This window comes from Leucopleurus acutus (assembly GCF_964270905.1).
Source record: "Leucopleurus acutus genome assembly, chromosome: 1".
NCBI lineage: Eukaryota > Metazoa > Chordata > Mammalia > Artiodactyla > Delphinidae > Leucopleurus > Leucopleurus acutus.
Window position 1 is genome coordinate 34,145,109 of NC_139142.1, and position 14,270 is coordinate 34,159,378.

The following is a 14,270-nucleotide window of genomic DNA, read 5'->3' on the forward strand; positions in this document are numbered from 1 at the left end:
AACCACCTCGCAGCACGCAAGCGCCAACAGGATGGAGGCCCCTCTTCGTCACTGACCATGGAGTCCAGGTCCTCCGAGAACAAAGAAGAATGTGGACCTTAGGAGGACCTGAAAAGTACGTTTTCTCGCTGTCTTTAGCTTTCGCTAAGTAACCTTCAAGGCGCAGGTAAGAGGGAGGACTCTGATTCCTTGTCCCTGAACAATAAATCCTCTCTGAAAGCTTTAGTCAACCATGAGGTGGCGCTGTGACCAAAAATGAAAAGTGGAGGAAGAGAAGGAGTGTACTCTTCCCTGTTCTTTCGCCTCGCCCTGCGCAGCCGCCTGGGAGCTGCAGACTGGGGGCGGCTAGAAGACGAACCGGAAATGAGAGGCGGTTCCGGGGTGCGCGCGCCTCAACATCCGGGCATCGCCTTCTTCCTGTCGCCTTCCCCACACCCCTACCCCCAACCCCTACCGACAGGAAGCGGAAGTTAAGAAGGCGTATCCTGGCTGCCTCTTAGCAACGCCCGGGGGGGTCACGGGACACAACCAGCTGACTCAGGTAGAGCTAGACTCAGTGGGTGGGCTTGTTGCAGCCACGATTGCCCGGCCAGGGACCCGGGCCGAACAGACATCGTCAGAATGGCGGCCAAAGACCGAATTGAAATCTTTCCCTCGAGAATGTAAGTAAAAGAATGGAACGAACAGGTGTTCAGGAAGACCTGCCCGAACCGCTGTCCCTCCATACCCTGGACCAGCAGCCGGGCTCCTTGTTTCCTGGGCCGACCTGAGCTCTCTCCAGTCTCTTCTCGTGAGTCCAGGGCGAGGCCCCTTGAGGGGCCCCTTACACATTCCTCTGAGTGAACCAGACTGGACAGGGCAAGTCCAGCCCGTGAGAACAGGCGCCCGGCCTGCTGGCTTTTGTAGAGATCAGCTGACTTTAGTCATTAATCGAGCCATTCATTCCATATTCCCTTATTGATCCGGACACTAGATTTATATAACTATGAATCGTCGCCACTCTTGCCCTAACAGAGCTCACAGTTTAGTGGAGGGATAGACAAGCGGACGAAGTTTGATAAATGCTTGTGTTTTTTTTTTTTTTTTGCGGTACTAGGGACTCTCACTGTTGTGGCCTCTCCCGTTGCGGAGCACAGGCTCCGGACGTGCAGGCTCAGCGGCCATGGCTCACGGGCCCAGCCGCTCCGCGGCATGTGGGATCTTCCCGGACCGGGGCACGAACCCGCGTCCCCTGCATCGGCAGGCGGACTCTCAACCACTGCGCCACCAGGGAAGCCCTGATAAATTCTTTGAGAAGAGAAGTCTACTGCGGTGGGAAGCAGGCTTCTAAACCAATTTGGGGGTTGAATCGAATCGCCCTAAAGTGGGCGTCAGGTTCGATCTTGGATACCCATACTCATTTTCCAAGATCCCCTGAAATGTCACATGTGGTGGGAAGCTAGACCTGAATTTCCGAGGCACTCCTTTTGTCTGTCACTGTTGCATGTCATTCAGACTTCTGTTAATATCACCCATCACATTGTAAAGTGCATATTTGTTTATGTATATTTACCACTGAACTGTGAGCTCTCTCCAGGATGAGAAGTGTCTTGATTATTAATCCACAGAAGGTCCACAAAAAATGTTACTTAAATGAACGCATGCCGTGGAATCTGTTCAGTTGTGGCCTCCTTTTCTCTTTGGGCCTGAATTCTTTGTCAGGAGAAAAATTTTGAGTTTTCTCAAACGTGCCTAACAACGTGTGGAAGGTGAAGATTGTTCTTATTTGCCCTCTCCCCCTCCCCCTCTTCCTTTTCCTCTTTTTTTCACTGAGGAGCAGAAAATCAGTTTTGGCTTTGACACTTAGATCTTTTGATTGTGGTCCTATCTCTTTGGGGGTGTTCTGCTGTTTTTCTTTATTTTGACTTTTTCTCAGAGAATCTGAGGATGCTTTAAAATAAGAGTTATATTTTAACCCCCAAACCTAGATTTCTGTACCTACCTGGGTGGCTACAGCTTTTAATGAAATGAAGGGGTTTTTGTTTGGTTGGTTTCTACCTTTGCCTATTGACTTTCTAATAGCTGTTAGTCCTAGGTGGGAAGTAAGTCAGTTGTGGAGAAAGGCAGTGCCTGTGAAATAGATAAGGCTCAGGACTACCCTGGGGTAGTGAGGACTGTAGAACTCCCAGCACTTAAAGACTGACTCCATCCAAACCTCTGCCCTAAGAGACAAAGGCTATGTTCCTAGAATGACTCCAGCCCCTAGTAAAATGCCTGCTTGAGAAAACTCATCCAGCCAGAATTTACTCTTTGTTCTATGCAACACCTGAGACTATGCCCCTGACCTCCCTTCCTTAATTGCCTGCTAGCAGACACAGCTGGCCTGATGGCATTTCCAATGCCCAACCTTTTGGAATTTTTCTCTGACTCTCATCCACTCTCACTCTCCTTACTCATTTTAAAATGCCTAATCACCTGTGCACAATCAGAAAAGAGCTCAGCTCTTTCCCCTGCTGTCAGTGGTTACTGAATAATATCTGTTTTCACAGCTTTAATGTCTGGCTGTGTTTATCTTTGATAGTAGTCAGAATGTTGACATTTTGTTTTGTTTTGTTTTTAGTTTGAGACTAAGAGGTGAAAATACACTCTTTGGGCTTAGACAAGAATGATAGGTTTGTGAAGGTGAAAATTGCTATTTGAGAGCACTCAGCTTGCCGATTGAGAGGAAAATCAGGTGCAGGAAGTAACTGCTTCTCTAAATATTTTCCCCAAGGCTTATCAGCAGGTACTTTGTCATGTAGTCAGATGTTTTTGATTCAGCTGGAAGCAAAGTCATCATCCTAGCTGAAGGTCAAACATTTTTTGTAGGGCCAAGCAGCTCTGTAACTTGTAAAAGAACAAGTGTTTAAAGAGCGAGGCTAGGAAACACACTAGTGACTTCTGTTTCAGACACTACTACCTTACAGTGTTATCCTGTGAAATGGGGCTGTCACCCACTTAGGCACCAGAGAGAGCAAAACAAGTTTAGAGTGGAAGCAAAAGAGGCATGACGGATTTGGAGTCAACAGAAGTCAGTCACATCCAGGTTCTCCTACATACTGGCTATAAGCCTTTGGGCAAGTCACTCTTTGAGTCTCAAGAATCAAAATTTGTCTATTTCATGAGAAAAGAAATTAAATATAGGAGGAAATTAAAATTAGCGTGGTGAATTCAGTTTTATGAACCAGTTCACCTTTTTACTGTAAACTTGCTGCCATTTGCAGTACTAGGACTTGACTTAAATTTGGTTCAACTCTTTGAGCCCAAAGTCTGGTGGTTAGTGGCAACAACACGGTATGTTAAATGTACACATTGGGGTGCATAGCTCTTGCTCAGGCTGGAAGCTGAACCAGCTTCACTTGGTTAGACCTCCAGTGAAGCTAGTCAGTGCAAATTCAGCCACTGATAGCTAGTTTTTCAAAGACAGAACTGTTCACCTGAATTATGTCCCCTTAATCTATAGGTGAGGTAGTATGGCACATGGTTGGGGTACAGTGGACCTAGGTTTGAACCTTGGTTAAATCCCTGGAGTCAGAAATCTGTTTCAGGTCTTGCTCTGCATTTTCTTCACCAAGTGACTGTGGGAAAGTCGTTTCACTTTTCTGAGCTTCGTTTTCCTATCTTTCAAGATAATGTCTAAAGCCCCTTCCAGCTATAGAATTATTTGAGTAATCTTTGGCCTATGGTAGAAGATTCAGTATAATCTAAGAATTTAGTCAGAAGTTTAGCAAAAACTATTTTGCAGTTGGTAATAACACCAGTCATATGAAATTATGTCCCCTTAAATCACTTTAGGTATGTTATACAATTGATTATTGAATCTTATTATCCTTTCTCATTATTAAATTTTATCTGGCATATGGTAGCAAGAATGGAAATGTCAATTTCTGCTGTTGCTTTCTTGACTTTGGTTTTGGGGGTTCTGATGAGAAAAGATTGAAATAGGGAGGTAAGGAGATTTAAGTGGCTTGTCACTTCTCAGAAGTGTTTACTTATATGTGTCATTTGTTACCTGGAGTCATTTACAAATTAGTAAAGTGATTGGTAGTAGAGTCTTAATTGATGATATCAAAACACTTCAATGCCACACTTTTAATGGAAAAAGTGATAAATGATTGTGGTATGAAATACAGAAGGTAAAACAGAATATAGTAGTAAAAAGTAAATCCATCTTTTTCACTCAACCTCACTTTCCAAAGGAAACTGTTACCACTTTCTGTGAACCTCTCTAGAACTATTCTCTTTATATAAGCACATTCATCCCTTACTGTGCATAACTGAGACAATGTAATATGAGGAGCACATGCAGATCTACCTTCCTCTTTTTTTTTAATGGCTTCATATCATTCTGTTGTATGATGAACCGTGATTTGTGGAACATTTAACTTGTTCCCACCCTTTTGCTATTATAAATAAGGCTGGACTACTCGTTCTTGACCTTGTACATGTTTTTGTGTACATGTGGGAGTAAATCAGGGGGATAAATCCCTTAAAGTAGAATTGTTGGTCCTGAAGGTAAATGCATTTCAAATTTCGACATAATCATTGGACAGATTTTTTTTTCTTAGTGCATCCCTAATGGAAACATATACTGTTTAAACTCACAAATCAAGTAATTATTTAAACTATGCTGGTATCATAAAATAGTTCTAATAAATATTTATTAAATCACAATAAAATTTATTAAATTATTAACCAATTATTAAGTAATATTTATTATTATAATTTATTTAATTATTAATGTTATTTATTAACTTATTTATCAAATTATTAAGTCCTTATTTATTAAAGGATTGTTTCTGTTTTAAATAAAAAAGCCTTTTTATTTATGGAACACTGAGGGTGGAAATCTACAGTATTGAGAAACCAATTAAGCCTGTCAGTTACAAATGGTATATATTCTTGCTCTCATGACATCAAGGAATTCGCATAATTTTAACACCATATTGGGGAAGTATTTTTATTTTAAATGTCTTTAACTTTATTTACATAGGGCACAGACCATCATGAGGGCTCGGTTAAGAGGAGCACAGACAGGTCGAAACCTCCTAAAGAAAAAATCTGACGCCTTAACTCTTCGATTTCGACAGATCCTTAAGAAGATAATAGAGGTAGAGTGAAGTTTGCTTAGAATTGTATTTATTTTAGAAGTACCTATGGAAAATCCAGCACGACCGTTGGCATTTTAATTAAACATTTTTCTTTCAAAAGTAAAAATGCCCTTGTAAATGTAACAAGTTTCAGAAAGTACATTTAATAAGATTCAAACTCTTTACTCTTGCCCCCAAACCCCACTTGATCTGCTCTGGCCCCTGCCTGCCCCTCTGATCTCATTTGGAGCTTTTTTTCTAACATCCTCCTCTAGGACCTTTGCATTAGCTGTTTCTAATGCCCGAAATGCTCTTTCCCCAGAATTTATTATAACTGTCCTCTGGCCTGTCTGGTAACTTTCTACCCACCTGTCCCAGTTTTTCTTCTCTTTCAAAAAAAATTACTGTGTATTCTCAAACATTAAATATTCCAGATTTTAGAATCACTGTGCCATTAGGATTTTGAGAGCAGTATAGTGAATTTAAAAGATGAATTTGAGCAAAACAGCATGGACTCATTCAGGAATAAGGTCGGCCCTTCAGTAAAGATTCAGTTTTCTATTTCTTAGTGCCTTTGTTCCAGTATTTTAATTATAAAACTCATGGTTTTGCAACATTGTTAGTAACCATAACCAAAACTGTTCAAGCAAAATTGGATCTATTTATTTTATTGTTACCAAATCAATATTTACATGTACACCTGGTGTAAAATACTGATGGTTGTTAAAGGAACATGATTATGATATGGTTTTTCCCTGTAAAAAAACTTGGTTTTATTGGCTGTTGGTTTTTGCTTTTCCAGACTAAAATGTTGATGGGTGAAGTGATGAGAGAAGCTGCCTTTTCACTTGCTGAGGCTAAGTTCACAGCAGGGGACTTCAGGTAAGAACACTTAAGTGGGGTGTTTTGAAAAACAAAGTGCTATCATGTTCATAATTTCATGTAAAAAGCCTCTTTTAATTAAAAAAAATACATAAGCATTAAAGACAAATGATATAGTAATAATAAGAACACTTTTAACCCCATCACCTTAACACTTTTGTGTTTATTACCACCCACGTGTATCTGTTACATAGTTGCAGGCACAGAATACTTAATATTTTACAGTCCATTTTCATTTAGTATTGTATCATAAACATTTTTCCCTATTTTCACATAGCTGCATAATCTTTAGATGTATGATAATGTATTAACGTTTTCCTGTAATGGTGGGCCTTTGGGTTGATTTTCAGATATTTGGATTATTAGAAAAGGTGCCATGAACATCTTTATGTATATATTTTTAAATTTCTGTTGAATTATTTCCTTAGGAAAATTTTTGAGAATGGAATTGGTTGTTTAAAGGGCATGGACTTTATGGCATATGTCAATGTGTGCTTTACAAAGTGTACAAAATGGCTTAGTTATTGCTTTACATATGTTATGTTTGGTTATGTCATTTGATTCTCCAAATAAGCCTGTGAGGTGGACCAGGCGAGCATTGTTGTTCTCAGTTTAAGTTTAGTGCCTTCCTAAAGTCAAATGACTACTCAGGGGCAGAAGTGGAAGTTTTCAGGGTTTTTGATTTTAGTCTTCTTTACCAATAACACAATGCCTCCATTCTTAGTTTGTGTTATCTGGGAACATTACCTGTGGACAGTCTTACAGCTTGAGGGGCATAAGACCTTTTTTTTTTTTTTTTTTTTTTTTTTTGCGGTACGCGGGCCTCTCACTGTTGTGGCCTCTCCCATTGTGGAGTACAGGCTCCGGACAGTAGGCTCAGCAGCCATGGCTCACGGGCCCAGCTGTTCCGCGGTATGTGGGATCTTCCCGGACCGGGGCAGGCGGACTCTCAACCACTGCACCACCAGGGAAACCCGACCTTTTTTTTTTTTTTGGTCATAAGACGTTTTGAAGTAGTAGACTTTTAATTTTTGCCAGTGTTGGTAGGATAACAATTTGCATTGACTTTTCCATGAGAGGGCGGGAATAAATAGTGTGTATGTGGTATGTGAAGGTGTTTTAGGGTGGTTATGAGGAAGACACTTTATTTTGTGATAGTAACAGGTGGGGAGTCAGACAAAGCCAGATGGAAATTAGATAGATTCCAAGGTAAAGGAATTGAACTCCTGCTTAGGCACACCTACAGATTTGAACAGCAAACCCAGAAGGAAGGAACGTTTTCTCCAAATTACATTAGTGGAAAGAAAATCCCTAAAGTCACATCCATGCACCACATGTCTGATTGAAAACTTAAGCAGCCCATGTACATTAAAATCATTCTTTGTATTCTTATGGCTAATGTTTGAATATTGTTCATACTTTGCTCTCTGAGGCCCTCCTCTGGTAGCAGTGATTGTTCTTTTCTGAAAGAAGACAATCATCAAAGCATAATCATGACATCTTACTTTTGTTGAAGTCACCTGATGGGTCCCTGCTGGTTTATTTCTCACTCTAAAAACTCAACTAAATCAAGGCCTTTTCTTTTTCTGCAGCACCACAGTAATCCAAAATGTAAATAAAGCCCAAGTGAAGATTAGAGCAAAGAAAGATAATGTAGCAGGTAACTTTTCAACCCTTTGGAACTCTTGGCAGAGAAAAGATAACATTTTTAAATTAACCCGTTTATACAGCAAGATCTTGATGGCCCAATTAATCTTTTCTCCTTAGACAAAGTTGTTTGGCTTTACATGTTAAAACTTGTTTACTGGTGGTTGCCAGGGGATGGGGGTGGGGAAAGCTATTCAGTGGATGTGAAGTTACAGTTATACAAGATAAATACATTTTAGAGACCTGCTGTACAGTAGTATAGTTACAGTTAATAGGGTGTTGTGCACTGAAAAGCTTAAGAAAGTAGATCTCATGTTGAGTGTTCTTAACACATACACACAGGAAAAGGGACACAAATCTTTTGGAGGTGATGGATATGTTTATTACCTTAATTGTGATGATGGTATCATGGGTATATGCATATTTCTATACTCATCAAAATGTATACATTAAATATGTGCAATTATTTGTATATTATGTATACCTCAAAGATGAAAGAAAAAAAAAAAACAAACATTGTAACAGCCAGATCCCTTACTAAGGATAATTTGACTTTTGAATAGGAATGAACACTTAAGGAAGGTTCCTAAATTCATTCATTGAAACCAGTTACAGTTCCAGGCAATCTCTTGACTTTTGAGTATTTGCTGAAAAAGAAACACAGGAAACAGTGGTTAAGAAACAGTACTTCAAGGACATGTTTGTGAATCCATATGTTTCTGTGTTTAACAGGTGTTACTTTGCCAGTATTTGAACATTACCATGAAGGAACTGACAGTAAGTGTGAAACTTTTTATGTGTGTGTCTCTGGGTTCTTCCAGTTCCTCTTGAAATGAAACTTATTCTGGAAAATGATGATAAATAGACCTGCTTAGAGTTCAGTGGTTCCAGTGTTGGAAACCTTCTTTTTTTTTTTATTTTTTTTTTGGCCTCGCCGGGCAGCATGTGGGATCTTAGTTCCCCGACCAGGGATCAAACCCATGCCCCCTGCATTGGGAGTGTGGAGTCTTAATCACTGGACCGCCAGGGAAGTCCAGAAGCCTTCTTATCAGATATATTTGGGACAATAGTTTATCAGTTAATCAAAAAAGTGTTATTGCAGGGAGTCACAAAACATTATACATTGCTTAAAATATTTTATTTCAACCTAGAAATTTATAGAGTCATTTGCAATTTTAAAAATATAAGGCCATGGCCTTTCTTTGAGTATGAATCCACTGATTAGACTTCCATGTTGTCTGTCTGCATAAACCACACCCACAATGTATTGTTTATAATTTCCAGTTTGGGTCTTTTTAAAGTACAGTAAGATCTTAGGCACTGTGATACAATCTGAATGCTGAATCTTCCTAGACTTTTATAGCCAGCCTGCCCGATTTTTTTATAATTGTCTCACCTTTTCCTAATTTGACAGCATGTTTCAGGTAGTAATGCATCTTTGTTGAGTCTTTCCAAAGTAATCAACTTTCTTTCATAGAAACAACAATATTCTTTCTTTGGCCCTCATATTAAATTGGTTCACATCAAATATTTAGTACTGCTTGAATAAAGAAGTAGAATATTCTGGAGAGTCACCTGTTAACAGAGAGTGTCAACTGTACTGGGGCATCAGGCAGTATAATCTACAAAGGGAAGGGGTGCATTCGTTAATCCAGCAAGGTAACTTCTCCTATAGTTAGATTTAGAAAGTATCCTTGTGCAAAACTACTCAGCAACATGTCCTACAGTTTTGGGGGAGTGAAATGGGCACTTAATGTTTGGGTTAGTGAATTTGTTTTTCCATGTTTGGTATTATTCTGACTTATCTTCTTTTGGGAAGTTTATGGGGAAGATTACACCCTAAATACAAATGTTGTCTGACTGGTTCTTTCAGGTTATGAACTGACTGGTTTAGCCAGAGGAGGTGAACAGTTGGCTAAACTGAAGAGGAATTATGCCAAAGCAGTGGAACTACTGGTGGAACTAGCTTCGCTGCAGGTAAGTTTCTGAAATGGTGGCTTCTGGACCATTGTCCCTACTTTTTACTACTAACAAAATGTTTGTGCAATGGTATAGTTTCACTCTTGGCTAGGTGAGAACAGCAATAGTCAATATAGATTTAAATGCAAATATAATATGGTTTATGCATGAAAGCCTTTTTTCCCCCCCTGCTTTGTGGCCAGTTAATATATATCTAGGTCATTAGTGTATGATTCTCTTCTCATGCCATCTTTATAACTTCAGGTGAGTCTGAAGTAAACAAATTCTAATAGAATGGAAATCATGTTAGCTCTATGGAAATCTCATAAGAATTTTCTGTTCTTTAAGTATGTTGAAGTAGTCTTGGTTTCCAAATGTTTCTACAAGTGCTGAGTGAAGGCAAGTGGTGGACAGGGCATGAGTAGGAAGACTTTGTGCTTACATTATTAATTTATCCTCTTATTTTAGACTTCCTTTGTTACTTTGGATGAAGCTATTAAGATAACCAACAGGCGTGTAAATGCCATTGAACATGGTGAGTGTAAGCTGCTGTGAGGCTCTTTGTCCATCCTCTTGTCCGCACCTCCACATTTGTCACGGACCTACTAGGAATCAGGCACTGATCACCTGCTGAATAAGATGTTGCCCCTGCCCATAGTAGGAAGGACAGTGAGTCAGTAATACAGATAACTGTTAGTAAATCCTTTGATAGAAGTGTGTGTATGATTTAGCGGGTAGTTAGAGGAGAGTGGTGAGTTAAAAAGTACGGAATGTTTTACTCATTTCTGATTATTCATGAATAAAAGGTGAAACTATTTCTCAAGAGCCCTAATGTTTTTGTAAGTTCTTTCCAATGACTGAGTGATAAATGTTTTTGAACACATGAAGTATTAAACTTTAAAGCTCTCTTTCTTAGGCCTTATGTCCTGTTCTCTTGCTGTTCTTCTTGATTTCTAAAAATAAATTTTCCCATTGGATGCATTTATTTTCCATCTCTCATTTCATTATTTTAAAACTATGACTGCTGAATGTTGCCACAGTACTTTTTGCTTAAGAAACTCAGTTTTCATTAAAGCAACACTTATTCAATTTTAAAGTAAGAAAGGAGCAAAATTTGAGCAGCAAGGAAATTATTTTGCTTGGGCTCTATTAGTGTTAAAGAGGAAGTTATCTCATTGTTTAAAAACTTAAAACACATTTCCTGACTGCTTGCTTGTGCCAGCCTCTTGCATGGAATTGCAAGCAAAACAAAATGGATAAGGTAACAGTTTCAGTTCACAAGGAGTTCACATTCTAGAAGCAGAATAGGCAAATTCTGTGTAAAGTAGAACCTTATGATTGACACAAAATTCAACTTACTGTATTCTCTCTGCTCAATGCTCCAGTTTTTAACAATGGATTGCTGTTGTATTTAAAATAACATCTATTTGTAACATATGGTTCAATGTTACATATTCATATAAATTCAGTATATTCAGTGTTGTATATATATCACAGTCCAGTGTTACCTGTCCATAGAAAAGACAGTATGAGGGCATATTCCAAAATATTTATAATTAGTTAACTATAGAGTGGTTGGATTATACTTCATTTTATTTCCCTGTGTTTTTGTTTTTTGCATTAAATGTACATTTATTTTACAGTTAGAAAAAATAAGTTACTGTTATACAAATGAGCACTGGCAATTTGAAAAAAGATTTGAAGTTCTCACTATATATATATTTTTTAAACCCTAGTCATCATTCCCCGGATTGAACGTACCCTTGCTTATATCATCACAGAGCTGGATGAGAGAGAGAGAGAAGAGTTCTATAGGTTTGTTGGAATTTGCAGTTATTGATCATTTTTTGTTTTTCCATATTCCAAAAGCTCGATTTGCTGAGACATGTTGGCTTATGTTCTTTAGAATTAGCACAGCTTGGGACTTCCCTGGCAGTGGTTAAGACTCCACGCTTCCATTGCAGGGGCCATGGGTTTGATCCCTGGTCAGGGAACTAAGATCCCACATGCAGTGCAGCGCAGGCAAAAAAAAAAAAAAAGAATTAGTACAACTTGTATTTTATTCTGATAAGAAACAAGGAATAATATTGCCAAAGGCTGTGGAGATAGATCTGTGCCAAGTTTTGCACACACCTAAAATATGGCATCTCTGAAAACTCAGGCCCTTCAGAGAAACTATAAATAGCCTCGATAATTCTTTAAAATGAAACAATGATTTAGATGGGGTGTCTCCCACATAAAAAGAAACTGGAATTAATCAGTCAATCAACAAATATGTATTGCATGTTGGAAATGTTCCAGGAGAAGGTATAAAGTACTTGGGGACATTACATAATAATATAAATCATACCATTAGAAAGTCAGAGTACTTGGAGAGAAATGATACCTGTACAGGAATTAGCTCTGAACATTTAGAGCTAGTAGGGACAATAAATACTAAATAGGTGGTGTGCAGGGGTCAGTGTGTCAGTTTCAGAGAAGTGGGAGATAGGTGAAGGCAGGCGTATTCAGGAAAGACATAGCTGTCTTGGACCTTGAATAGCTTCTGAGTATGATTTATAATCGTAATTAGCAAAATTTAGTTTGTCCTTCAGTTGATGTGCAGGGTTGTGGTAATCCACATTGAATGATCCAAAATTTTAGTGTCTGAATGCTGAAAACCTGTTCCATTATCAGGGAATGGACATCAAAGTTTATTCACCCTGAGACAGGAGCTTTTGAAATCAGTTATTAGCTTAAAATGTGTGTGTATTCTACCTCAAATCTTTTTTTTTTAAATGGGTTATAAATATGTTACTGAAATTGAAATTAATAAAGGTAGAATTTTGTTCTACTTTGTAGGTGTTTATTATCCTTGTTACAAAACTAGAAGAAATCAATTCTACTTAGTACCAAAACAGCATTCAGAAAATTCCCTCCTTTATTTTATAGGTTAAAGAAAATACAGGAGAAGAAAAAGATTCTCAAGGAAAAGTCTGAGAAGGACTTGGAACAACGGAAGGCAGCTGGAGAGGTGATGGAACCTGCTAATCTTCTGGCTGAAGAGAAGGATGAGGATCTTCTCTTTGAATAATCTTTCCTGCTCTGATTCCTTCAGAAGGCCTAACATGGCATCATTTTAATTCACGGTGTGTAGGTTTGGTATGTGTGGCTATTTAATTTTTGGCCTAAGAATTTCATCAGTTGTAAAATTCCGTGTTGTCTGTTTATGGGATTACCTTTGCAGAATCATAATTCAACAACCATTTATCACCAATGAGATTTGGAGAACCTGCCCAGAAACTTATAGAATTTATTCTGCCAAGTGTCACCCTACTCCACTTACATGTCTGTTGCAAGTGACCTGCTTACCAACATATTAAGAAATTCCCCTTAGGAAACAGCAGTGGTATCAGGCCAACACACGTAGGCCAGCTACTGCTGGAACACCCTTTGTTCCTACCTACTTGCACACCGTTGTCTGAGATTGCTGCAGCCATCCTTGTGTTAGTTACTGTGGGACTTCTCTCGTCAAACATTATGAAAACCTTCACTTATTCTTCCTTGAATGACAGGTCTGTCTTGTCTGTCATGGGAACAGTTCTGCCAATTCAAATGTGACTATGGTAATATACAGTAAAATGATTTAAAAATGAGTTGTTCCTTTTTTAATGAATTTACTGCTAAGTTGTGTTCTTATGCTCAGATCACCACATGGGATTGGCATCCAAAAAGAGCTTTCTCTGCAGACATGTATGAAGTGGGTAGCTTCCCTTTTCCCCCCTTCATAAACTTACTGAGGTGAGTGAGTGATTGTTGAATTTTGGGATACTAATAAATATGATTGCCAATGAGTTAAGAGGGCTTATTATTACTGCTGTTTTTTCTAAGAAAAAATAATTAATTCCCATTTGAGAGTAATAAGGTAACTGTAGTATTTTATAATCAGTAACAACTTGAGGCATTTGAATGACCATATCGGGTGACTGAGGTTTTTAGTAGTTTGATCTGGTGTGAGCCATCCATGATTACTCAGGCTTTCCTGCACTCAGTTATAGGCATTGTTTGACATGATTGGCCATGGAACAGTTTTTAATTAGTGAAATTGTGACACTAGCCTTAACCGTATTGTGTTTAAATCAACTGATATCACAGCATAGACTAATTTTAAAGTAGGTAATTTTAAAGTAATTTTGCATACATTTAACAAAGACCTACTATAAAATAGCTTAGTGGTATTAGACAGTTGTGTTTTATCTATTATTATCTCATCACAACAACCATTAAGAGGTACATATTGTTTTAATCCTGCATTTCACAGAAGAAAATTTTGAGGCACAATGAGCTTGAAGTGGTGAATCCCAGATTTAAATTCAGGCAGTCTACCTAAAGAATTTTTACATCCTTAACTTCTATCCTTTTTGCCTCCCCTATGTTAAAAACTTTGGGTAAAGGTAAAGACATAAGGCCTGTCCTGGAGGAGCTGATTTTTAGGAAATCCTGTTGCTGCTCACAATAAAATCTCAGATTCAATGTAAATTCAGTAGTGATTGGAAAACCAACAACTGAGTTCGTAAGTCTTGAAAATAAATAGGTAACAATGAACTGCTTAATATTTAATCCTCCCAACACTCTAGTGAGTTATAAATACCATCATCTCCATTTTGCAGGTGGAAGGCAGGCCAAATGTATCTT

The 14,270-nt window shown here is 38.5% G+C and overlaps 1 protein-coding gene across 2 annotated transcripts; it reads left to right on the top strand.

The window, feature by feature from the left end:
- Position 1: 1 nt before the first annotated feature.
- ATP6V1D (ATPase H+ transporting V1 subunit D) lies at positions 2-13,427 on the top strand. 2 transcript variants are annotated; one of them, XM_082841260.1, is made up of 9 exons: positions 2-115; positions 5,012-5,129; positions 5,911-5,990; positions 7,583-7,650; positions 8,370-8,414; positions 9,511-9,614; positions 10,065-10,131; positions 11,333-11,411; positions 12,528-13,427. In XM_082841260.1, exons 1-9 carry the CDS (start codon positions 90-92, stop codon positions 12,667-12,669), a joined length of 729 nt encoding a protein of 242 aa, XP_082697386.1. In that variant the 5' UTR covers positions 2-89; the 3' UTR covers positions 12,670-13,427. The 2 variants fall into 2 exon arrangements, with proteins under 2 accessions (XP_082697386.1, XP_082697385.1); XM_082841259.1 differs by lacking the exon at positions 2-115 and adding an exon at positions 515-662.
- Positions 13,428-14,270: the final 843 nt, after the last annotated feature.

Bases quoted from the DNA above. Each gene is read 5' to 3' on its own strand.
- ATP6V1D (XM_082841259.1), top strand. From the start codon at position 622: ATGGCGGCCAAAGACCGAATTGAAATCTTTCCCTCGAGAAT. The intron at 5,991-7,582 runs GTAAGAACACTT...CTTTTTCTGCAG, and splicing joins TTCACAGCAGGGGACTTCAG to CACCACAGTAATCCAAAATG. The intron at 10,132-11,332 runs GTGAGTGTAAGC...TTTAAACCCTAG, and splicing joins TGTAAATGCCATTGAACATG to TCATCATTCCCCGGATTGAA.